This window comes from Antennarius striatus, chromosome 1 (genome assembly GCF_040054535.1).
Source record: "Antennarius striatus isolate MH-2024 chromosome 1, ASM4005453v1, whole genome shotgun sequence".
Lineage (NCBI taxonomy): Eukaryota > Metazoa > Chordata > Actinopteri > Lophiiformes > Antennariidae > Antennarius > Antennarius striatus.
In genome coordinates, this window is record NC_090776.1 from 19,381,154 (window position 1) to 19,407,629 (window position 26,476).

General features: G+C 44.3%; 2 protein-coding genes across 19 annotated transcripts in view; both read right to left on the minus strand.

The window, feature by feature from the left end:
- sox6 (SRY-box transcription factor 6) overlaps positions 1-5,678 on the minus strand; it is a 117,708-nt gene extending 112,030 nt beyond the window's left edge. For all 5 annotated transcript variants that reach the window (XM_068314270.1, XM_068314272.1, XM_068314269.1 and 2 more), the window contains exon 1: positions 5,450-5,678. The gene's annotated coding sequence lies outside the window, so the exon portion shown is untranslated. The remainder of the gene's footprint in view (positions 1-5,449) is intronic.
- Positions 5,679-17,974: 12,296 nt separating this feature from the next.
- Positions 17,975-26,476, minus strand: part of plekha7b (pleckstrin homology domain containing, family A member 7b) — a 42,023-nt gene continuing 33,521 nt past the window's right edge. For 13 of the 14 annotated variants that reach the window (XM_068322588.1, XM_068322483.1, XM_068322529.1 and 10 more), the window contains 13 exons: positions 25,534-25,614; positions 25,294-25,443; positions 25,116-25,217; positions 24,904-25,000; positions 24,649-24,785; positions 24,377-24,568; positions 24,182-24,296; positions 24,013-24,104; positions 23,674-23,934; positions 22,375-22,602; positions 21,007-21,140; positions 20,780-20,916; positions 17,975-18,475 (listed from right to left, as the gene is read on the minus strand). In XM_068322588.1, coding sequence (XP_068178689.1) covers positions 18,453-18,475; positions 20,780-20,916; positions 21,007-21,140; positions 22,375-22,602; positions 23,674-23,934; positions 24,013-24,104; positions 24,182-24,296; positions 24,377-24,568; positions 24,649-24,785; positions 24,904-25,000; positions 25,116-25,217; positions 25,294-25,443; positions 25,534-25,614 — 1,749 coding nt within the window. In that variant the 3' untranslated portion in view covers positions 17,975-18,452. Of the gene's footprint in view, positions 18,476-20,779; positions 20,917-21,006; positions 21,141-22,354; positions 22,603-23,673; positions 23,935-24,012; positions 24,105-24,181; positions 24,297-24,376; positions 24,569-24,648; positions 24,786-24,903; positions 25,001-25,115; positions 25,218-25,293; positions 25,444-25,533; positions 25,615-26,476 lie in introns of those variants that run through there. The other variant, XM_068322537.1, reaches the window with a different exon arrangement.

Here is a 26,476-nt window from a genome sequence, read left to right on the forward strand (position 1 = left end):
GAAGGCCTTGAAAATCATCGGCAGCAAGGAACCCTCCCGGTTTTATTTTGGGGTCTGTTTAAGTTGAAGCTGAACTGGAGGTTTCAAACGTTCCAGGTCTACCTTTAAGTTTGGGTTTCTGTTCCAACTCCTCCCTGGAAGAGCAGCGGCCGAACATCTGGTCCGGCCTTCTGCGCCGCGCATCCAAGCACCGTATTATGGTGAAATCACTCATCATGGCCGCGCTGCTCGGGTGCATGCTAAAGAAGACGGCGCGCTATCGTGTGCACGACCTGAAGGCGGTCGGACGAAATGACTCCCGGCGTCCCGGAGGCTCGACCGCAGGGCGACGGAGCCAGATTGGTGGAGCTTAACGCGGAGCATATTTCACATCTCACGTCAGCTCAAGCTGGCAGGTAGCGAGCTGGCTGTCAACCTCCACCAACTGGGTAATGTCTAATCATTTAGCCTCCACAGACGGTCACAGACGTGTGGAACTCCAAATAACTACTGCTCTCCGAGGCCACGGAGTCCATAAATCACGAGGGAACCGATCCCTCGTATTTCCAATCAGAAAGGATGAATCACTATCCGGGTGGCTCCGGAGCGGCCCTTAAATGTTGGGGTAAATGTTCAGGGATTTTCCTGTGGAATGGTCACATGTGATCAATGTATAGAAGTGATTGAGTCAAAGTCTCCTCCACTTCCCGTGTTTCACTCATGAGGATCAAACTCAGGCCTTCAGAGCTTCAGCAGGAGAACACAAACCGCTTCTGGTTCTCCGTCGTGTTTTTAATATATAATCCCCACGTCGAGCCACAAAGTCACATAAATATAGACGTTTAGACTGTATGACAAGTGTAGACACTGTAAACACACACACACACACACACACACACACACAGCTTTTGGAAGACTGCGTGGCTGCAGCCGGTAAAAGCTGCGACTGAGTCAAAGTGAAAAATATGAATTAATGTACGAATGTCTCAAGCTGCTAACAAAATGGTAGACACACACACACACACACACACACACACTTGTATTTTGCACTCTAACGTCTGCAGGAGGAACACGGACCGGCGTGAGTGTTTGTTTAAAATTCAGTTTCAACCGCCTGCACTCTTTTTACAAGCTGACAGTTCTCAGCCTTGTTCCATATGCTGTGTGTGTGTGTGTGTGTGTGTGTGTGTGTGTGTGTGTGCGCGTGTGTGTGCGTGCGTGTGTGTGTGCGCGCAGGGGCTCCAAAAATCCACCACATTTTAATTACTGCCCGGCTGCTCTGTGTGACTCTTTGATATGTAAATAAAGGCGAGCATCCTCGCACGGCCACCGTGCAAATCTTCATCCGATTCATAAAAGACAATGATCCCGACTAATTCTTCCACATGATTATTACGGTCTTAGCCCGGTGCCAGGAAATACACACAGCCACCCCCCACCCGCCACCACCCCCCAATTAATTCAACACAGTAATGTGTGATTTTTTTTTAAAAATCAACAGAGGCGACTCACCGTACCGAAGCTGCTGCAGTTTTGAAGTCAAAGTTAATTATGCACCGCTATGATATGGACTAAAAGAAAATGTCCAATTATTTTGAGAAAAACATTTTCGGTGCATGAATGAATGGTACATATCAAAATGAGCCACTTAGGTTACATGAGCAATTATGCAGTTCTAGTGAAGATACACACATTTAGACTTTTTTTTTTTAATCTGTAATCCTTTAATGTCGGCGATACGGTTCACTTCCAGCAGCCAGAGGGCAACTAGGAACAAACCTGACCCTGTCCTTGTGGATGTTGGGAAAGTGTTTGCACACACAGATGGACTTTTTTTTTCCTGAATAATGAAAAAATACTACAGTTTAATCTTTAATGATTTGAGGACACGTGTCAGAGGGAATCCAGGCTCCGCAAATTAAAAAAAAAAAAAAGCAGCAAGAAGATGAAATCGTTTTTTAACATGGAGGTGAAGCCGTGCCGACGACATGATTTCATCAGCATTTACTCCCCCCCCCCCCCCACGACAGATGACGACGACGGCAATGGATTGAGAAAACCTATGATTTCTTGCGCTCAAGAAGCCGTGAAGCCGCCGTCGTCCGGAGGAGAGCGAGCCCTGCATTTGCCACCCTTAACGCCGCGCGACGCCCGACAGCAACCGACCCGTGGAAAGAAACCGAGGCGTCGGATCACAAGAAAACAAGCGTTATTACGTGTTTCCATCAGCTGGGATCTTTGTCGGAAGATTCTGCGAACAGACAAGCAGATGTGGAAGCATCTGCTGCCGTCCCTCCTCCACGCTCGCCGGCCTGCTGTTGTTTACCTCCTCACACTTAGTTCACCATCAGGTATTCTCTCACCACCACAAAGAGAAGGTTCAGGCTGCACACACACACACACACACACACACACACACACACACATCTGCGATGTGATGCAGCCTCTTCAGATCTATCAATCGATAGCTGATATTGGAAACTTCTGGCCTCACACGACACACCGCTGCTATTTATAATCCCATCACGGAACTGTTTTTTCCTCCTCCTCTGCCTGTAAAACCATCTTATCGCTTCTAATCTCTCGCTGTTCTGCAGGAATTCTCACACACAAAAAGAAAAAGCAGGGCCGTGAATGAAACTTTCATTTTTAACGTCAACGTTTGGCGTGAAGAGAGACGGAATCTAAACGTTCAGCAGTGACACGATGGAAGCCTGACCTACTGAAGGAGGGGTTTTTTTTTTATAACTACAAAACATCAGCTGGTGAATTAAAAGGATCCCATTCTGGCTTGAGTAATAAATATGCACATAGAAAAGGTAAAGGTCTCCTTTTATTTTGACCTCCCTCCTCTCCTTCCTCTCCTGCTGACCTTTGATCCCACTAATTGCTGGCACAAGAGCTCAGTTTAAACAAATCCTCCACATGATGAGGACGGTTCAAAGTAGATCCACGCGTAAATTCAGGCGGTGCCACCGACTAGAAACACATTTTAGGGTGGGAGATATTTCTCTTCTACTCAGTTAAACGGATAAGAAAAAAAATCTCCATTGGAGAAACGCGGAGGATAAATCACATCGCGGTGAAGTCTCTCTTGCAACACGGGAGACATTGGACCCGGACAGAGTGCAGGATATGTTTAGACAAGCTTCTCCCTCCATGTAGAAAGAAAAGTCCGAAAATCTGTGAACCTGCTGACTGATCCGCGTCAGAGTCCTTATTAAAGTCCAGCTATTTAAGTCTTATATTTATTTTATTTTTTTTTAAAAATCACCCGGAAATTACTGTTTTAAAATAAAGAAACGTTGCAGCATCAAATATGAGAAAAAAATATGTTTTTTCTCCAGCGTCGAGACAAATTTAAAATAAAACGCACGAAAAAATATCCAAAATCTCGATGCCTGAATTCAAGTTTGTGCGTAAAAGTAGCCCCAAAGGATGCAGGTGATAAATGGAGATGCCGGAAGTGTGTGTGTGTGTGTGTGTGTGTGTGTGTGTGTGTGTGTGTGTGTGTGTGTGTGTGTGTGTGTGTGTGTGTGTGTGTGTGTGTGTGTGTGTGTGTGTGTGTGTGTGTGTGTGTGTGTGTGTGTGTGCGTGCGTGCGTGCGTGTGTGTGTGTGTGTGTCCCCACAAATAAAGGAGATGTTAAATCAGGGCTGAGTGTGTTTCTGTGGCATCTCTGTCCTCTTCCCTCTTTTCCTGCGCGCCACGCGGAGCCGCGTTGATCCGTGAGACACAAACTCCCGTGGACACAGAGCCGAGTGTCCCTGTATAGCAATCAGGACAATGTGCTGAATAGGCAGTCTAATTATAAATGTCCCATTTAGACTCCAATACCGCCTTACCTTATGAGGAAACCTGCGATCAGAGCTTCACTAAAGCGCAACAAAACTCCACACCTCAGGGAAACAGGGAAGGAACGCGTCACGGTGGAGTTTAAACGCTAAAAAAAACACGTGGTGTGTTTTTATTTTAAAAAAGCCACATGTGTGACACAGAACGCGGGTTCTAGGTGGAGAAAAAAGGAAAACTAATCAGCAGGAATTTTATAATTCAATTAAGAAACGCGTCCGGAAGATGTGATTTATTAAATGTTGGGACAGACGCCTCACATTTCTTCTTCTTCTATTTAAACACAGGCAGTGTGTCTCACTTTGTAAAACGTGGAGTCATTTCCGCTCAAGGAAAGTTATTTCACTGAATCTTACATTTGTGAAAAATCTAAAAAAATATTTTAGAATCAGCTCAGGAGATGATTAAAAAAAATTAGAGTGAAATTCTTCAAATTAAAGTTAAGCTTGTGTGATTTTCTCAAATATCCAAACAACTGTTGTTTTTTTTAGAACGTGTGATTTATTTATTTTTTTAATCTTGGAGAAACAAGTGGAATAAAATAAAACTAGAGAACAATTAGTCCTCATTAGGATCGTGTTCTCTAAAGAAGACAAACTCCGTCCGTTCAGTCCGGGTTCACATTTTTCTGCCTGAGTAGAAAACTGTCTGTTCGAGTCCATCTTTTTATAAAAGCACAAGGCTGGCGATTGTTTGAATTTTATTTATTGCTTATGCATTCTTTTAAGGTCGATTCCCCTGACCTCCCGGGAAAGTTAAGGGAGAAGAGCAGAATTCCCAGGCTGCTGCTGCTGCTGCTGCTGCTGCTTTTTACGCGTCAAGACTCAGACAAAAAAAAAAAGAAAAAGAAAAAGAAAAACCCTGCGTGTGAAAGACGTTTGGAATAAAGACATGAAGGTATGAAGAGACGCGGGAGGAAGCTTCGGATGAACTTGTCCACCTCTCGACCGGAGAAGGACGCGCGTCTCCGTCAGTGGAGAGTACCGCTCCGTGGACGCAGGAGAAACTGCCGCCAGCGCAGGAAACTTGCGCGACAAGTAAAAACAAACACAAAGATGATGCCAACCTCTAAATATTTAGGTTTTAATAAGCTGGGCCGTTTGGTCGGGAGGTTTGGGGAAACGTTTTTCGGTCCCTGTCCCGGTTTGAGTCAGCGCAGCCTGAGTCCAAGTGCTCGGCTTCGCACCGCTGGAATAAACAAAGACAGAAAAATATGATTCCAAAACTTTAAACAACCATCAAAACCTTCTTTCCGCCACAGTTCACCTCGTAGGTTTACTGTTTTATTTCTTTTTACGCGATTTGCCGGTTCTCCGGTGAAACCGAGCGCCACCCCGACCCACCGCCAGCGCCGCGCCGCTCGTTCTGTCCGCTCGTTCGGCTGGAAGGGACGAATCAAACCGACGCAACCACTAAAAGTTTGACATTCAGTTTAGAAAGAAGAATCCGCGAACTCGCCTGACATTTAAACAAACACAACTTTCCAAAATCATTTTGACACAAAAACCCAAAGCAATGAAGAAACGCGCGCTGGAACGTTTCTCTGACAGCCGCGCTCCACTTTCAGAATAACATCCAGAATAAAACACAAAGTGGAACAAACACGGAGCTGGTTTTACCTTAATGATCCGCCGTGGAGCTGAAGGTTCTGCGTCCTGTGCGTAAAGACTAGGCTGCGCTGGACTTCGGAGGAAACGATCTCTGAACTATCTGTTGAGCGAAAACTTGCTTGTGTTCGCGTTGGGCCATAGGAGGGGATCCCGTTCACTGTCCGGGAAGTTCAGCTGTTCCAAACTACCAGCACCTTTTGTTGTTTGCCTATCTGTTCTTTCTCTCTCTCTCTTTCTCGCTCTGTCTCTCCCCTTTCTCTCTCCCTCTCTTCTCTTCTCCCTCCTTCTCTCTCTCTCTCTCTCTCTCTCTCTCTCTCTCTCTCTCTCTCTCTCTCTCTCTCTCTCTCTCTCTCTTTCGCGCACAGACAAGAGGAGACGATGGTAGAGCTGCTGTCAATCTTGGCAATCAATGCGCGCAGCCATGTCGCAAGTATTCAAAGCATTTCCCGTCGCGCAACATCAGAAAGTGAATGGCCAGGGCATTGATCTGAGGGAGGCAAGGAGGCAGGACTCCCCCCTCCTCCCCCCTCCTCCCCTCTCCTCCCAGACGAGTGATGCGCGGGTGAGAGAGAGAGAGAGAGAGAGAGAGAGAGAGAGTGTTGGGGGTGGGGGGTAAGAGGAGGGGGTAAAAGTGGAGACAGGGAGGAAGGTTGTAACTGCCCGCAGTTTAGTCAGTTTAATAAGCTTTACTTAAATGAACATCACTTACAGGCGCAGCGGCTGCAAAGTTGAATATGACCCCCCCCCCCCCCACACACACACACACACACACACACACACGCCACACCACCACCACCACCACCACCTTAAATCATCATCTTTGAATCGCTTTTATTTTATTTTGCTAGAAAACAAACGAGGATTTCTCCAAACGCGTCTGAAAATCTGTCCAAGAAAATTCCGTCAAACCGGTGACGGAGGGAACGCTTCAGAGTCCTCCAGCCTCCACCACAATTATTTAAAGTCAACTGAAACACACTCAACCGCGTCAACATTTTTAATCATCATAAAAGAATTAAACTCGGTAGATTAACAACATGAAATAATCCGTTTTCTCTTCGGATACTAGAAAATTTCACCGACACTGAAGTCCCGTTAAGAGAAAATAATAGTTTATCCTTTAGAAATATTTACATTCTTCACGTCTTTTATTTTCTCCTCTGTTTGTTATGACGTTTAAAAAAATAATTTATCACTTTTCTGTCAGACAATTTAAACCAGAATACTCATTTTGAGTGTAATAATAATTCGTGTGTAATTATTTGAAATTTTAGATTTAATGATAATTTTTTTTTAAATTCATCATCTCTCAGAGACGGAAATATTAGTATTTTTTCATTTAAATAAAAATTATTGAGAGTTTTAAGAAAAGAAAAACGACCTGAAATCGTTATTTTTTGCTGCAGCAGCACCGAAGCATCCTCCTGTCCCCACACACCGAACCCTTTATCCCAATTCATTTTTTTTAAAAACACTCAAATTTATTGGAAAACATCTGAAATGAACACAGAGGAGCCGCAGATTGAGTTTGTGCTTTAAAATTATCATCTGATCCTGGATTAGGCCTGCGCGTCAGGCGCGCAAAAACAGTCCAGAATGGGACCGTGCGTAAATCACACGGAGGTCCAAACAGAACCCTGAGGACGCTAAAGTTCTGATAAATCAGATCGAAGCACAGAAAGGAAATACCGACAGCAGTCCAACACCGCAACATCCCCCCCCCCACCCCCGAGGGAACGGACCCGCGAAGTGTCGCAACAAACGTGGATCACAAAATACGGAAATAATAAAGTTACTTACAAATAAAGGAGACAGCAGGAGGAGATGATTGTTAACTGTATGGAGCTAAAAGAAGAGCGAGGGGAAGCGGAGTGATGGTGTGGGGGGTTGGGGGTGGGGGGGGGGTCATCCACGACATGACATCAGCTCAGACTCCTGCGCGCAGGAAAAAAAACGCGTCGCATCTCCATCCGCTGCTCTGACGCGCATTTATTTCCTTTTCTTTTCTTTTTTTTTTGTAAAACTTTATCATCTGTTTTATTTTTCTCTCTTTTGTTTCTTCCTGCTGATATTTGTTTGAAGAAAAATCAGACTTACCTTCTTGGCAGAAACTTTTTCTCTACTCTCCAATTTGCGCCTCCTCAACCCACCGACACCCGCCGCTCGTTTTTACCGCAACACTTTATAACCCGGTGAGATTAGAGATAATCCCGCACCAACCGGCCGCTCGCTGCGCCCGTTCAGACCCACGCCGGACGGTTCTGCGTGACATCGGAGCGGACTTTCCGGTCCTGAAACTGGAGTTTCACGTGTCTAATGCGCCACCTTGTGGAGACCACAGGAATGACACGCGGGTTTCGCCCCCTCCACAGAAAGCAAAGCAAATGACAGAATTTAGGCCTCAACGTTTAAACTGTAAATCAGGATGAATCTGAATACAGATGTAAAATATAATAAATTATTTATTTGCTCATAAGCAGTAAAAAAAAAATCCTTCAAATGCTGAATTTGCTGTTTTTGTGCTGCGTTGTTTAAAATTATTCTAATTTGCATCACAAGAGAAAAGTGATGCAAAAAAAAAGACTTATTGTATTTTCTTAATGTGGTATTTATTACCATGATTTAATCTGGGAGGGGGGGTGACAGATGCTTATTTATGGATGCAGCTGAGCAGGTGTCAGCGGGTGCTGGATAGTTCACCATAACACAAATATAGACTAGTGTTCCTGTCGAGGTGGCTGTAATGGCTTCCTCTTTATAGCTCAGACGATGAAGGCTGCACAAGGAGCATAAGAAAGCCCAACTTGTTGGGGGGTAAGGCGAACACATTTGCATACCCTGTGAGTCTTTTGATGCATCTTGAAATTCAAGTCTAGCCCATAAATATTTGAAAAGGAGAGTGCATGAAAATCAACATTTTTGTTACATTAAATTAACATGTGTTCTTCTCCTGTTCTGCATGGTTAATTAGAGCGCGCCATTCAGTCAGTGTGGGGGTGGAGGTGCTGGTTGGGGGGGGTGTTCTGTGATTACAGTGCATCCAGAGCAGGTTCCAACGGTGTGCAGCTGATTCATGCTCAGAAATACGCTGATTAGTCGTCTGTGAGTCACAATTACCTGCTTTTTAAAAGAAGGTGTTAAAGTTCTGCTTTAAGCTTCACATCTAAACACAGACGCCTCTATTCAGGGTTTATAAAAGTTTATTACACATTTATTACACATTAAAATGAGGCTAAAAGCCCAAAATGACGTTTTTCAAGCAACTGAATCCCTTCTTATGAAGGTGTCAGAAGAACCATCTATGATTACAAGAAGAAGTGCAAAACTTAAATCTGAACAAATAAAGTTTAGCTTTTCTCGAGGTTTGAGCACAAAACCTGACTCTATATAAAATCTCCGGCGCCATGGAGACGAGGCTGTCATCGATGCTCCAGATAAAATGGACACACATCGTCGAATCCAAAGCAACTCGGTCATTATCAGAGTTATGTCATTAACTCCAACACGATTTGCATACATGTAAATCTCCTCTCTCTCTGCATTTGACTTGCAAAGTGGGAAGCTCTGTTCTCATTAGTTGACCCAAATCTTTTACTTGTAACTCTGGACTTCATCAAAGTTTAGTCAGGATCTAATATTTCCTTTCAAGTTAACTGAAAACCACTGATAAATCATGTTGGAATAAGGAGTGCTACATGCCATTTCTAATTATATACTGATCAGGGACGGCGTCACGAAGCCCGAGCCAACAGCAAACATCAACCCTGTGCTCTTATTTATGCGCCGCATTTAACCAACCGGCTGTTGTTGGAGGCTCTGGTTTTTAATGCACCAAACAATTTAGTAAATTAATGCCTAACGTGACTCGTGGATTCATTTTAAACCAGGATGGCGTTACTTTTTCATTGGAGTCATTAATTGTAGAATATTTCACTTAGATGTGCTGGATTAGAGAGGAGGCCCGGGGGCATTGGGTTCATTTGCAAAGCAATTGCTTTTATGTGCAAAAAAAAGAAGAAGCCCATTTTGCTGAAGGTCAGGGGTCTCCAAACTTTTTTCCTGTAAGGGCCACATAGCTTTCCCCCTCTCAGTTTGAAACAGAAATTGCAGGGGTGCCTAAATTTACACATTTATTGTCTGAAATTTTTTTAGACAGACCAACCAACAAAAAAAAAAGCACATTACCAAATATTAATAACCCTTTAATAACAGAAAAAAGTCATTAAATAAATAGTAACTATTAATGAAATACAGAACACAATTTATGAAATGGATAATAAACAAACATCCCTCTCTGGGATCTTCACAGAAAAAAAAACCTTGAACATTCTGACCAGCTGACCGACCGACCGAAAATAAAACCATTGGGGTTAAAGGTAGACTAGGATTAGTAACCCCAATCCTATACATTAGGGTTATGTTTAGAAGGTTAGGGTTAAGAATAGTTTAGGGTTAGGCTTTGGGTTAGGGTTACGTTTGGGGTTATAATTAGTGTTATGGTTAGAAGATTAGGGTTAGGTTTAGGGAAGGGTTAGGGTGAGGGTTGGGATTAGGATTAGGTTTACGGTTAGAGTAAGGGGTAGGGTAGGGTAGGGGGCATGGTTAGGATTATGGTAGAAGGTTAGGATTAGGATGAGTTAACCTTTTTTAGACCGACAGATTGACCAAAAAAAAAATTTTTTTAGACCAACTGACCAACCAAAAAACACCCAATTTTTTAGACCAACGGACCGACAAAAAACATTTTTTTATACTGACCGATCGACCAAGGGAAAGAGGGGGCTAGGGTTAGGGAAATCAGGTGTTAGGGTTAGGGCAGGGGTCATCAAATGGCAGACCGTGGTCCGGGTCCGGACCACGTGATGTCTCTGTCTGGACCCATGACCACTCTGATAAATTCACAAGAGTAGATTTTCTTGGTGGATTTTTACTGACGTTTGTGGATACAGACGGCGGGCGCTGCTCCTCCAGTTCATACGGTAATAGCTCCACTCAGTTCAGCCAATCAGATCGTTTATTTACCGGCTCTGTCGGCGCATCTGGAAGTGAAACAGCTCGCTACCGCTACCGCTATGAGTTTACCGCTACAGCGGAGCACAGAGGAAGGGAGACGGAATACAGAATGCCTCTAAACGAAGGGAGGTTAATGAGGAAAAGCGCTGGTTAACAATGAATGGACAGAGAAATTTATGCAACCAGAAAATCAGAAATATTAACATCTTGATGCAGCTATTCAGAGAGCACCATGCATCTATGTGGACATTGATGACTTGTAGTTTTTGTGTGTGTGTGTGTGTGTCAGGTTCCTTCACAAAGATAAGGAGCTCTTTGCTGAGTGTAACACCACTATGAAACACACACAAGGGGAGAGGACATACATGCAGCAATAAAAGAGATGCTGACAAAGTCCACTGGTTTCTTTCACCACAGATGACAGAGACCACCACAAGGTGTGCACAGGCACATCTTGTGCACAAGGTTACTTGTGTACAAGTAAATTACTGGCAGGCAACATTTCCCTTTCTCTCATGAAGAAAGTTCTGTTTGCATTTTTCCCCTGGAAGAGCCAGTTTTTATTCATGCTTTCTGAACATGTTAATGTTTTATACTTGAAGTTAAGGCCTTCAGTTGTTTAGGCTGGGATGTCTTTAATTTATGAGAAAGAGGATTATTCAGCTCTTTTTGCGCTTTATTTTTTTAATTCTGAGGTTTGTGTGTTCTTCAGTCTAACATAAAGGCTTAAAATGTATTTGCCTGGGTCTACTTTTATTTATGGTGAGGTCAAAGAGCTAGCTGTGCACTCAGTTAAACATATCCTGCATTGAAAATTGATAATAAATGATAATGCGGACATAGGGACTGGCTATAAGACACAAACTGGACTTGGGTTCGAACCTTTTACTAAGAAGAAATTTTTATAACTGCTCCCTACTTTTAATGGAATACCCCTGGGTTAGGGGGCTAGGTTAGGCTAAGGGTTAAGGTTAGTTTCTTAGTTTTCCCAGTTATGGGTAAATAAAGTATATCTATCTATTAGGGGGTTAGGGTTCATATCTATCTATTAGGGGGTTAGAGCGGACGCCTTGAAACCAGAAATTGTCCAGACATCGGTGGTTCGATTCCTGCTCCCACCAGACATCTTCGGAGTGTGAATTGACAGTGGGAGGTGTCAGCTCACACTCACGAGGCGCCACACCCAAAAGTCGCGACCCGTCCCTCCACCTCTCCTGTACTGATTGTTATTAATTGCATGCCTACAGGCCCCTAGTGTGTGTTGTGCCTGTTCAGGGGCCTGCATACGATGTTTGTGTGTGCTCTGACTAACACACACACACACACACACACACACACACACACACACACACACACACACACACACACACACACACACACACATATATATATATATATAAATATATATATATATATATATATATATATATATATATATATATAGGTTACTTGTGTACATATATATATATATACATATATATATGTGTGTGTGTGTATATATGTATATATATATATATATATATATATATATATATATATATATATATATATATATATATATATATATATATATGTATATATATATATATATATATATATATATATATATAAAAACTGGAGTGGATTTTCCCCATTGTGTGGATGAATAAAGTATCTTTAATCTTTAGGGGTTAGGGTTAGGGATCTTTACAGAAATATAGGCCTTAGACCAACCAACCGACCAACCGCCCAAAAAAATATGTTTTAGACCGACTGACCACCAAAAAATTTTTTAGAACGACCGACAAAAACAAATGTTTTAGACCGACGACCAAAAAAACATTTTTTTAAACTGCCTGAGCGACCAAAAATTTTTTCTTTCAACTGACCCACCAACAAAAAAAATCATTTTTTTAGGCCAAACGACCGACCAAAAATGTTTTTGTAGACCGATGACTAAAAAAAAAATTTTTTTTAGACCGACAACCAAAAGAAAATTATTTTACACCGACCGAGAGACAATACAGTGATACATCTACTTACGAATGTCTCTACTTATGAAATTTTCTATTTACAAAATTTCTCAGCAGGAAAATATTGCCTCTACTTACGAAAGAAATTTCTACCTACGTAATGTAAAAACACAGTATCGACTGATACTCGAATCTCCCACAGGTTCCTGAACGCAACATTGTCATAGCTGCTCTGCCATTGGCTATTACCTATTACGTATCTTCCTGGCTTCCCATTGGCTAAGAGGGATGCCACTCCACCTCTGTGTGGAGTTAGATCGGTGGTTATGGAGTGTCTTCGGCATTCGGCACTCGACCTGTAAGTGTTCTGATAGTTTTGCGCAAATATAATAACTTTTTGAGTACTTATTCGCTACGGATGCCAAGAAAGTGACGGAGAAAAGAGGAAAAGAAAAGACGAAGAAAAGAGTTTTTTTTTCCGTACAAACAAAGCAAGAGATAATAGAAAAACACGAAAAAGCGATGCGTTTGGTTGATCTTGCCAAAGAATATGGCCGTTATGCATCTACAATCGACACTTTATTAAAACAAAAGGAAGTTTAAGGAGTTTAAGGCATCTCGTGGGTGGTTGGAGAAGTTCAAAAGGAGGACTGGAATTCATTCTGTTGTTCGGCATCGTGAGACAGGAGCGCATGAACCAAAGAGGGCAAAAAACAATGAGGACAGCAGATAAAAGGTAAATGACCATCATTATTATTCTTTACTCTATTCTTTGTTTTTTACGTTATGCACAACTCGCATTTATTATGTAATAATCTAATCGTAACATGTATTTGTGACATGCTTTGATGCATTTTTATGCTTTATAATTGTCGGAATTCGTGGGGGCTTGGAATGGATTAGGGCATTTGCATGGAAAACGCGTCTCTACTTACGTAATTTTCTACTTACGTAATTTCTTCCGGAACCAATTAATTTAGTAAGTAGAGGTACCACTGTATGTCCAATTTTTTAGACCAACCAAACAACTGAAAAACATTTTTTAGACCGACCAACAGACTAGTCAAAAAAACATTGTTTTAAACCAATTTACCAGTCATCTTCAGATTACCACCGCTATATCCGCCGCAGCAGGTCATGGGGAGCCGGAGCCTATCTCGGCGGCATAGGGCGTGAGGCGGGGGACAGTCCGGGCACGATGCCAGTCCACACAAAAAAATTCAACCATGCACACACACTCATTCCTACGGGCAATTTGGAATGGCCAATCAACCTGAAGCGCATGCTTTTGGAGGCGGGAGGAAGCCGGAGAACCCAGAGAGAACCCACGCAGACACGGGGAGAGCATGCAAACTCCGCACAGAGCAGGACTCGAACCGGGGTCTGCCGCGTTGTGAGGCGGCAGCGCTAACCACTCCGCTACCGTGCCGCCCACCAATTAAACCAATTTTTTTTTTTTAAATTTACTGACCAACCAACAACAACAAAAAATTTTTAGACCGACAACCCAAAGAAAATTTTTTTAGGCTGAACGACTGACCAAAGAGAAACCATTTTTTTAGACCAACCGACCGAAAAAAAAAAAAATTTTTGACCGACAGATCGATCAAAAAACACCCAGTTTTTAAGACCAACAGACAAAAAAAACTAAAAATTTTTGCCAACCAACCAAAAAAATTTTTTTAGACAATCGACCAATCGACAAAATAAAATTGTTTACCAACCGACCCACTTAAAAAAAATGTTTAGACCGATGACCAAAATAAAAATTTTTAAACCAACCAACTAAAAAAAACAAACATTTTTTTGACCGACCAACCAGTCAAAAAACACCATTATTTTAGATCAACCGACCTACCAGAAAAATTTTTCTTTCACCGACCAACCGAAATAAAACATTGTTTTACCAGCAGACCAACAAAAAAAATGTTTTAGACTGACCAAGATAAAATTCTTCTTTAACTGACCAAACAACCAAAACAATGGTTGGTTGGTCAGTCGGTTAGTCTAAAAAATTTTTTTTGTCAATCAGTGTAAAAAAAATTTGTTTTTGGTCGATTGTCTAAAAAACCTACAAAAAAAAAAATTTATTTGGTTGGTCAGTCAGCCTAAAAAATTTTTGTTTTCCGGTCAGTCGTTCAAAGAAAATTGTTTTTGGTCGTTCAGTTGGTTTAAAAAAATTTTTTTTGGTCAGTCGGTCAGTCTAAAATAACGTGGTTATTTGACTGGTCGGTCTGATGGTCGGTCTAAAAAAATGTTTGTCGTTTTTCAATCAGTCGGTTTAAAAAAATGCTGTTTTGGTCATCGGTCTAAAAATTTTTTTTTTCAGTAGGTCGATTGTCTCAACAAATACATATTATATAATTTATTTTTTTTGAGCGGTCGTCCGGTCAGTCGGTCTAAAAAAATGGGTTTTTTTAGGTAGGCAGCTTGGTCTAAAAAAATGTTTTTGTTTATGTCTGTTGGTCTGAAAAAATGGGGTACTTTTGGTCTGTCTGTCGATCAAAAAAATTATTTTTTTTGGTCGGTCTAAAAACATTTTTTTGGTCAGTTGGTCAGTTGAAAAAATATTTTTGGGTCGTCAGTGTAAAACAAATTTTTTTTTGTCGGTCGGTCGGTCAAAAGATTTTTTTATTTCTGTTGGTCGGTCGTTCGGTCAAATAAAATTTTTCTTTAGACCGACCAATAAAAAAACATTTGTTTAGATTGACCGACCAAACAACATTTTTGTTAGACCGGCTTGTCAAAAATTTTTTTATTTAAACCCCCATTAATTTGTAGACTGACCGACCGGTTAAAAAAAAATTTCTTTCGACCAACCAACTTTTATTTTAGACTGACTGACCGGCCTGCATCTGGCTGGTGAAGGTCAGGTTCAATGTGAGTCACAGCCGGTCTCAAACGCTGCAGATGTTCATCTGTCAGTCTCCATCTCACTGTAGTTTTCAGCAGTTTCATGTATGAAAAGGTTTGCAAATGTAATTGCTGCCAAAAAGTGTAGACATCACAGGTACATGTTTTTTATGTCATTTTCTGAGAGCGGCATGGAAGTGAATGAGACTGTCGGGCTTGAATTCATCTTTCAGAACATGATTCTGTAACTCAGCTGACTCAAACTGATCAGGAGGCTTCATCGACGTTGGAAACAAAGGGGTTCTGGAAAAGACGGATTTCTTTTGCATTAGCATGTAGTTCACAGAATTGCACACGGAACTCTGCCTTAGCATTTCCAGAGCCTCCACACAGCTTCCAGCTGGAACAGGACCGCTGGGTTATCCACATCCGGCCCCCGGGTCCTAGTTTGGGGACCACTGCTGTAGGTACTGTAAAAGCCTCCCGTTCAAGTGAAATGAGATGAATTCATTGTTTAATGCATCGCAGCAGCTCCTCCACACAAGCTGAATCATTCATGCTGAAGGAGTAATGTTATCTTCCTGTTTAATCTATTAAGACAATAAACGCACCAGTCAATATTTAATATGTTCACGTTGCTGTTATCTCCCAGATGACATCACAGCCGTGAAAATAATTGCTTAGAAATAAAACATTACACAAAAGACATTGTGTAAAAGTCTGCAAACAGCCTGACTTTAATCCAGCCGGGCTTTTATTCTTTTTATAGTGTGTGTGCATGTTGGGGGGGAATATTCAGTGAATCCTAACTCTTTAATTATTCAACAAATCACTATTCCATTTCTTACATATTAAAAATGCACTGTGCGTGTGTGTGTGTGTGTGTGTGTGTGTGTGTGTGTGTGTGTATCTTAGAAATGATAAAACAGCATAAAATACTCTTTTGAACCACCTATTGAATCGGCTTCCTCGCTTTTGTGTTTGTATAATCGCACTACTGTACAATCCGGATCGCTGCAGCGGCACAGAGGAGGCACCGCCTGTGTTCCCCCCCTCAGACGCTCCTGTAAAGCAGCAGTAATATTTATGTTCTGTATAGCTGGGAGTCGGGGTGGGGGGGGTGGGTGTCCCTCTCAGGGGAGAACGTTATAAATGCAGTGTGAAGAGACGGAAACAATATGGACTTGATTCTTCATCCGTTCAAACCAGACAGAAGGTTAAGGGGTCAAGGGTCAGGGTCTCAACCCCATCCATGTTATAGATGCTTTTGTGATTTCAAGCTTCACACACTTCACCGTCTCTGATTGGCTCCTGAAAATCCCCATCAGAGAACGGAGAAACATGAAATATGAAGGCAGTGAGTGTTTAGGAAAGGATTAATGCAGGACGCCTTGATTGCATTTAACAGAACAGGACCCGATTAGCATAAGAGGCTCTTTCATTCCGTTTGAAGTCCAGATGATGGAATAACAAATGGATGTGAACCAGCAGCCAAATGTCAATACATGGAAACGCCACAGCCCTCAGCGGAGGATCTGGGGCCAAAGTTTCTGCAGGAGGAGGGGAAACATCCCGTTTTATTGCTAAATAAGCAGAATAGAGGATGTAATGGGTCTCCTAGCCACCAGGGCAAGCAGGCTTAGGGGGGGGCGGGGGGGCCCACACCCCCACACCCCCTGGATGAGGATGAGGCTGCTCGGGGAGCTGCATCCGCCTCTCTCCCAGGTTGCTTTTTTAAGAAGCAACAACACGATGCAGACGAACCGACGCGTCGCCGGGGAGGCAAACAAATGATTGTGACGGCAGCCAATTAAAAGGCTTCGATTAAAAGTGTTCCGTCAGCAAAAATAAGGATGACTGGTGAAGGAAGAGTTGGCCGACGACGGCCTCTTTGTGTTCCGGATTTTAAAAATTCCCCCACAATATTCTTTTCTTTTTGATTCCGCTTTTCTCTGAGGTCTCTTTTACAATTGCAGCCGAGACACAGTTCATGATTTAAAGATACGAGTTCCGCACTTCAGAACCGGCGGTTATTAGTTTCCACCTTCCTGGTTGAAAATGCACTGAATTAAAAATGCCTTTTGAGATGGAGCGCTTTGAACTTAAGAAACATTTGGAGGAGCTTCTCTTTATTTGTATGGAAAGTTCAGCTCCTTTGAGCTCGTCATAGTTTGATTCCCTCTCCAAATAATAGAATGACTTTTCATGGGGGGGGGGGGGATCGATGCCGAGGTTCAAACGGAATCTCCCGGCTATGATGAAGCACATTTTGTACTTTTCTATTGTACATGTTTAGAATGAAGATGGTTAATAAATGGTTTGCTGGGATTTAAAACATAACAAAGAATTTTATTTTTTTTTAAATTTGAGTAAAAGTTGCTGCTTTTTATTTAATTTCTCCATCAGGGGAAAGACAAACCAAATCTTTGCATTTAAAATCGTGGATTCGTTTGACGACGGGGTTTTGATGGGGTTTTGATGTTTTTCTGTTAAAATAGTTTTTATTTTATTTGACAGGAGCAACAAGTGAATTCATGTTGACCTCCCTCAAAAACAAATGAATTAGATGTTAAGACTTATTTATTTTCTCTGACTACTTGTCGGGTTCAAGGGGGTGGAGCCTACAGGAGGCAGGAGGCGGGGTTTTAAATCCTTCCAAAAATTCATAATAAGCATAATAATAAAATAAATACATGACAAGAAGCAGATATTATCTTTAACATCTTTATTATCCACATTTTTATAAATCCCCGTTGTGCGACCGTCAGTCACACGAAAAATACGTGAAAGGTTATTGTCATCCGGATGGAAGCAAAAGTAAAATCTGGGCTAACTAAACTGGGACTGGCAGTGCTGAAGGGACACGCAGATTATGTTTCCAGTGATTTGGTGTAAGAATAAACACAAAAACACTACAATTATGATATATTCAGTACCTAAGTAAAAATAAGAGCAGTCGCACGTGGAAAGATGATCGTTAACGGGTCAAAGTGCAATCCCGTGTACAAAATACCTTCCTCCTGAGAGGAACGTTTGAATGCAACTTCCTGTCGCTTCCAGAAGAAAAAAACAAATGGATGAACGGTTCTGACGCTGATGTTCGGTGTTAAAGGTCCGGTTTGTTCTCCCCGGGGAGCAGCACCAGCAGCATCAGCAGCACCAGCAACACCAGCAGCACCAGCAGCACCAGCAGCCTAGTGTCCGAAAAGCGCTTGAGCTGCGACAGAAGAGAGACACACCATCAGCCGATTGATCGCAAATACATCAGAGATCAATTTGATTGATAAAATTTCTTCTTATGGCGTACAGAATATAAAGTAAATAAAGATAAAACTGGAATTTAGAACTATTATTGCAAAAAAAAGATGTGTGTTTGTGTGTGTGTGTGTGTGTGTGTGTGTGTGTGTGTGTGTGTGTGTGTGTGTGTGTGTGTGTGTGTGTGTGTGTGTTTGATTGTGTTAAGCACATGTTTATATTGGAGGACTAATAACTAATCTAAAGAAATAAACGTGTATTTTTGTAACCGGTCTACACCGGTAACGGTTCTCTCCCGGTAACGGTAACGTCTGATGGGTTTTTTTCCCCTGACTCTGGCTGTGAGGCTGCTGATGGGAGCTAATTGCTACTGTGGGTTACAGCTGCACCGCCTGTTGAACTGTCAAAGTGTTAAATCAGAAGGTGATTCTTTTGTTAATTATACACAATGCTACAAACAGACCCTCCTCCCCTCACACACACACACACACACACACACACACACACACACACACACACACACACACACACACACACACACACACACACACACACACACACACATAAATATTTTGGCAGCGGCACAAAAGGAGGAAAAAAAAACAACAAATTTACACACAATTATCACAGTGGGACGATCAGACTGCCTGCAGATGTTTGGATTGTAATGGAGGGGGGTGGGGCTTCCCCCACCCACATAGGAAGCGTTTCCTACAATCAGACCAGAGCGCGGCCCCCCCACTCAGAGCGTTGTGACACGCAACAGGCCTTACGTGGTTTCTGGGGTCACACAAACGTGTAGTGAATCCCATTAGTGAGTGGAGAAGGAGGCGCCAGAGAGACGGGAGGAAGAGGAGGAGGCGGCGGAGGAGGAGGAGGAGGAGGAAGAGGAGGTGGAGGAGGGGGGGTGGGGGTGTTAGCCTCTGTCGGAACTACAGAGGAGAGAACAGAAGGAAGAAAACAACACGGGTGGTTAGTGGAGGGTGGTGGAGAAACCAGTAAGGTAGAACCTGGAGATACGAGAGTTTAGAGACACGAGACATTCGTGTTTATTTTTGACATACGAGTCAAAATCTGAGATACGAGTCGTGATTCAGGACAACACCGCTGGATGGCGGATTGATACATCAGTGAGACCGGATCGCGTTCATTCTTTATCATTGTTTACATAACTTCTTCATAATTAATTATACACAGGTAAAGTCTGTGTGTCTATTGTTTGATAAAAATATGTTGTTGTTTTTTATAATTTAGTGGGTTTTTGTTGCTTTTTTAATAATTTTAGTTATTTTAAATGACGTAAATTTGTTTGACTTTGGAGCTCAGTCATGGAACGGATCAAACTCGTGTCTCGAGGTTCTACTGAATCTAGAATCATTACCAATAATAATTTGAGCTAAAGAAAAGAGAAATGAACGCCTTCATTTGAAGAAGTTAAACTTCTCAGTGTACTGATTAAAATTAACGGCATTATTGTTTCATCATCTGAGAGGATCAGATTTGGTTTCTCAGCGACAGAAGAAACCCTCCCATCACATATGTCCCATTGATCATTTCAGTTCTGCATATCCAACCTGTCCTGCATCACACTGTGAAACAGAAACTGCTCTTTTCAATCTGGGGGGGGTTTGAAATGGGACCAGAATAACTTCCTTTAACACCAAAGGGTTGATCCGCTGACGAGACGCCACTGGTTATAATCTCTGACATCTCGCCGTGTGGAAATAATGTTATAATTGTTGACTTTGCCTCGCTGTGCTTAATAAGCTTCCTGCATGCTGACAGCTTGAGTGTGTGTGTGTGTGTGTGTGTGTGTGTGTGTGTGTGTGTGTGTGTGTGTGTGTGTGTGTGTGTGTGTGTGTGTGTGTGTGTGTGTGTGTGTGTGTGTGTGACGACCTGCTGCCGTGGAAACGAACTGTCTGCTCTGGAGGATGAAGGAAGATGAAACGTGAGCGAAGCGTCTTTTATGCGGCTTCAGAGAGCCGTTCAAACGGCGGCGGCGTGCGAGGAGAGTTTGACTGGGTCATTGATCAGCACACAAAGTGTCCTCATCAAGCGATCCCCCCCAACCCACCCTTACCCCCCCACCCCACGTCTGAAGGATCTTCATGGTTGTAATTAGAAGCTATCTGCACTCCTAAGGAGGAGTAATGTTCACTTATTAGCAGAGGAACGGCCCCATCGCTTCACCTCAGGTCCCCCCTCATCTCCACCCCCCCACTACCGACCTGTTTGTTCCTCTGCATTCTGACACCCCTCCACCGACCTGCCACCAGTTTGCTCTTGAGCGACGCCTCCGAGGCAAGGGTGTAGGACATGGTGATGATCCTCTCCTGCTCCTGCAGAGCCGAGCCCCCGCTCTCCGGTCTGTCTGGGGGGGGCGCAGGAGCCAGCTTCTGAACGCTGTCCCAACACAGGAAGTAAATGAATAAATGGCAGCACACGATGCAGCGATGCTTCAGTCTACAGGGAGGGATCAGCGACGTTCCTCACCTGGACTTGGTCAGGATGCTCTTGATGCGCTCCACCTTACGATGACGATCCTCCACCTCCTGCAGGCTGAGAGGCTCCTCAGGTTCAGAGTCCACATAACGCTCTGGGATCAGCACCTTCTGAGGCTTAGAGAGCTGCAGAGCATCACCATCATCATAAACATCATCATCACTATCACCATCATAAACACCATCATCATCATCATCATCACCACCTTTATCACCATCATCACCATCATTACCATCATCACCATCATCATCATGACCATCATCATGAACATCAGCATCATCATCATCTTCATCATCATTTCATCATTATCACCATCATCATCACTATCACCATCATCATTATCACCATCATTATCACCATCACAATCATCATCATCACCATCATCATCATCACTATCACCATCATTATCACCATCATCATCATCACCATCATCATCACCATCATTCTCACCATCATCATCACCATCATTATCATCATCACTATCATCATCACCACCTTTATCACCATCATTATCACCATCATCATCATCATTATCACCATCATCATCAACCCCATCATTATCATCACCACCATCATCACCACCATCATCATCATAACCATCATTATCACCATCATCATCATTATCACCATCATCATCACCATCATTATCATCATCACCATCATCATTATCACCATCATCATTATCATCACCATCACCATCATCATCATCATCACCATCATTATCGTCATCATTATCATCATCACCATCATTATCATCATCACCATCGTTATCATAGTCATATCATCATCACCACCTTTATCGCCATCATCATCATCATCATCATAATCATCATTATCATCATCATCACCATCGTTATCATCGTCACATCATCATCACCACCTTTATCGCCATCATCATCATAATCATCATTATCATCATCATCGCCATCATCATCACCATCATTATCATCATCACCATCATTATCATCACCATCATCATCCTCACCATCATCATTACCATCATTATCATCATCACCATTATCATCATCATAACCATCATTATCACCATCATCATCATCATTGTTATCACCATCATTATCATCACCATCATTATCATCATCATTGTCATCACCATCATCATCACCATCATCATTATCATCACCATCATTATCATCATCACCATTATCATCATCATAACCATCATCATCACCATTATCATCATCATAACCATCATCATCACCATCATCATCATCATTATTATCACCATCATCATCACCATCATCATTATCATCACCATCATTATCAACATCACCATCACCATCGTTATCATCATCATAGTCGTCATCATCATCACCATCACCATATTCATCTTCATCCCACCTCCCTGTTCAGGTCCAGGTCGTATTCCAGCGGCTCCAGGTCGTCCTCGTGGGTGGGAGGGGTTGTCGCCGTGGAACAGAAGGTCAGCCATTCGTCGGAGTGGGAGCGGGGTCTCTCCCTGTGCTCGGGGGGTCTCTCCTCCCCCTGGACGCTCCTGACGCTCTGTGACTCCTCCCCCTGGACCGCCCTCTCCAGCAGCTGCAGGTCGAAGTCCTGCTCCCGCCTCCACTGGAGCACACGGAGAGAGATCAGATTACCAGACGCCAACGAGAGGATTCCGGTGTGTGTGTGTGTGTGTGTTTGTGTGTGTGTTTTTGTGTGTGTGTGTGTTTGTGTGTGTGTGTGTGTTTGTGTGTGTGTGTGTGCAGGTGTGACAGGGAAAAGGGAGCATGCATCGATCTATCAGATACACATGCATGAGTGTGTGACACTGACAGCGTGCAGCAGAGGAGGTGAAAACACACACACACACACACACACACACACACACACACTCCAAAAATAAAACAAAGCACATGGCGATTACTTCATCAGAAAATAACGTTTATTTATTAGCAAACATTGACATCGTCGCTAACAGTTAGCAAACCGCTGAGGAAACGCTGACTTCATCAGCTCGACCTGATTGGCTGATGTCACCCCGCCAAAATAAAAGTCTGGGATAACGGTAACCAGGGGCAGCACGTTAACACACAGGTCGCCTTCATTCACTGGACCCAGCAGGGATTAGTCTGAGATTAGCCACCAATGTTTGGTCAGTAGGAAACAGGAAGGCACTACTTCACACACACACGCACACACGAACGCACACGCACACACACACGCACACACGCACACACACACACACACACACACAGGAAGCCATCAACGGATAGAAAAGCGTGGTAAAGCGACTATGAGAGGAAACATCAGTGAGGAGAGGTGAGGATGAAAGGATGAGGAATGTTGGGATTAAATGTGATGGACTGAACGTCTGTGCAGAGGTCATCAGAGCTAATCTAACAGCCAGATTAGATAAATTTTACAGATTTAATCAGAAATAAACCCCCGGTCGGTGTGAGGGTGATTAGTCCCACACATTCTGAACATTTTCCGACACGTTTGTGTTTAAAAGACGACTCTCATCCACTCGTCCCGGGCGTCACTGGCGTCGACCGGTTAGATTCTAGATCCCATTTAGTCGCTACAGTTTCAGTCCTGACGTTCTTCACTCGTCGTGACAACTAAGACATGTGTGGTCGTCACGCGCGGTCGTCATGCATGGTCGTCATGCGTGACGGAGTAATTCTAGCGACATACTGATCCCAGGTCTGCTGACAGCGGGCGCAGGGAGGAGGAAGAGGAGGATGAGGAGGCGGCGCGTGATGAAGGGGAGGCGTGGCGGTCGCCGTGGCGATCGCCGTGGCTCAGGGTGCGCTTCCTCTGGCGGATGAGGGCCTTCTGGTGCCTCTTCATCCTCTCCAGCTGCTCATCGGCGCTCATCCTCCCCCTCTGATGCTGATGATGCTGCGGCTCCGCGTCCCCGGAGTACAGACGCTCCAAGGCACTTTTGGGTCTCTCCTGAGAGGAACGGGGGGGGGAGACGAGTTCAGCAGGGGGGGGGGGGCAGGAAGTAGATGGACGGAGGGATGGCCTCACCTTGGCTCCGCCTGCCGGCGTCCCCCTCCGGAGCGTCACGTAGGAGGAGATGCTGGAGGATTGGTGGAGGCAGAGCGACGCGCCGGACGCGCCTGAAGGGGAAGACGACGTTTAGACCAAATAAAATTAATAAAATAAGAACGATAAATAAGCGTCATAAACCCCTCGCCTCTGCTGGGGAGCGTCTGGTAGCCGTCCCGCCCCGCCGCCGCCACGCCCACGAAGTTGGAGCAGTCCCCGTCTCCCACGAGCTCCGGGTCGCTCAGGAAGGGCCTGATCTCCGCCTGGAGACACCAACAGATGGGGAACGCTGAGTCAGCGCTGCCGGGTGGGCGTGGCCCGGTCGGGTGGGCGTGGCCCGTACCTTACTGTCCCCGTTAGAGCCCTGGACCACCTCCCGGTCCCTCTTGCGCTCGTCCGACTGACGTTTGAGGCCTCGCACCGACGTGTGCCTGATGACCGACGCCTCCCGGGGCAGGGGGGGCACGGCGGGGGGGGGCTCGTCGGGGCTGTAGAGCTGAGGTAGAGGAGGTCTGGGGGGCACGTCATCCTCACCCTGCACGCACCAGGGTCCACGTATGAGTTCAGCTTGCAAACACACACGTGCAATACCGCTGGGGGGGGGGGGTTACTCACCCATTTGAACCCACTGGCGACGGTGGCGGAGTGGCGCAGCAGCTGGCTGGGGCTGGAGCAGAGGGTGGGGGTGTGGCCCCCGGGGCTGAGGTGGGGGCTCCCGGACACCGAAGGCACTGAGGGCACAAACGTCCTCTCTAGGGGGGTTTACACACACACACACACACACACACACACACACACATATACACACAGGTGGGGAAAAAGCGTGGGGACGCTCCACACAGTGACGCCAGCAGGGGGCGCCGGCCTCACCTGGGGGGGTGAACTGGTAGCCGTCTTTGCCGGCGCTGAGCCCCGACAGGACGTCGTCGATCCTCCACAGCTCCTTCCTGATCTGGAGCTTCTCTGGCTGGAAGCAGAAAACATCGTCTGAGAGTCAAACGTGTGTGTGTGTGTGTGTGTGTGTGTGTGTGTGTGTGTGTGTGTGTGTGTGTGTGTGTGTGTGTGTGTGTGTGAAAACACACCTGGGAGAGGTCGCCACGGGTCATCTGGCCCTGCAGGGCCGACTTCAGCCAGTCTACGTCTCTCTCCAGCCGGACGTAGTCACTCCAGGCGTTTTCCATCTCCTGGGAAACCAAAGCGTCTCACATCTCATCAATTTTTAGGGTTTTTAGTTGTTTTTTTTATTTGTTTCCGTCTTACTGTGGACACTTGTGAGATTTCCGCCCTGATGTGCACCACGTCCTCCTGCAGCAGGCGCTGCTGGTAGGCGATCTTCTCTGCGTGGGCCGGCTGATCTCGGTAATGCTCCATCTGCTGGTGCGACACGTCCAGCACCGTATCCAGCTTGTCCTGAGAACACGACGGGAAAAATACGGTTAAAAAAATAAAAATAAAGACAGGAAGCAGCAGAGGGTGACGTCAGGAGGAGAAACGCCACACCTTGTCCTCCTTCAGCGTCCGGATGGTGGCCTCCAGCTCCTGCAGGATCTTGTCTTGTTCACACAGACGACTGAGTTTCACCTGAAGGGAGAAGAAAGGAAGGAATGATTCCTGTTTATCTGTATTACATATTGATTATTGACATTAGCCTCCGCCGTCTGTAAATATGTCAATACGCTTCATCTGTGCCAAAAAAAAAAATTTTTAAAAAGCCCAGAGGAATTGCTCTCGTCGGCGCGGCGGAGGAATATCAAAAAGCCTCGCGCCGCCTGGTTGGTGGGCGCGATCTGGTGAACCCCATTATGAGTAATCAGAATCAAAAATCCATATTTTCAAATTCACTTTTTGGAGAAAAGCGTGTTTATCCAGAGCGACAGATTTGTTTTCCCAGAAATGGGTTATGTGTGTGTGTGTGTGTGTGTGTGTGAAAACAGCGTCAGATCGCCTCGTTCTTCCTCACACACACACTGTCTTTTTTTTCCCCCTCATCCTCAGATCTATTTATCATTCTGTTCAATTAATAATTAAGCTGTTTTTATTTCCCGCCACCGTATATTGTTGTTTTTAATTGCATGAAATATTCATTATTCAGACAAATTTAATTTTTTTTTAATTTTTAATTTTATATACTGGTTTGATCCCCGAAGGGAAATTAAGAACGCACACTCTAGCTACTGATTACAAACGCATGCATACATATTTGTGAGTACAGGCCCCTGTATCACACACACACACAAGGGGGCCTGTAGGCATGCAGGGGAGGTAGAGTGGCAGGCAGCTCCTTCTTGGTGCGCCTCAAAATGAGCAATTTGTAAAGGGGACGGCACCTTGCTCAAGGGTGCCTCGGCAGTGCTCCGGAGGTGAGCTGACACCTCCCACTGTCAGCTCACCTCCGGGTATTTTTGGGGGGGCGGGAGCGAGAATCGAACCGCCGATCTTAAAT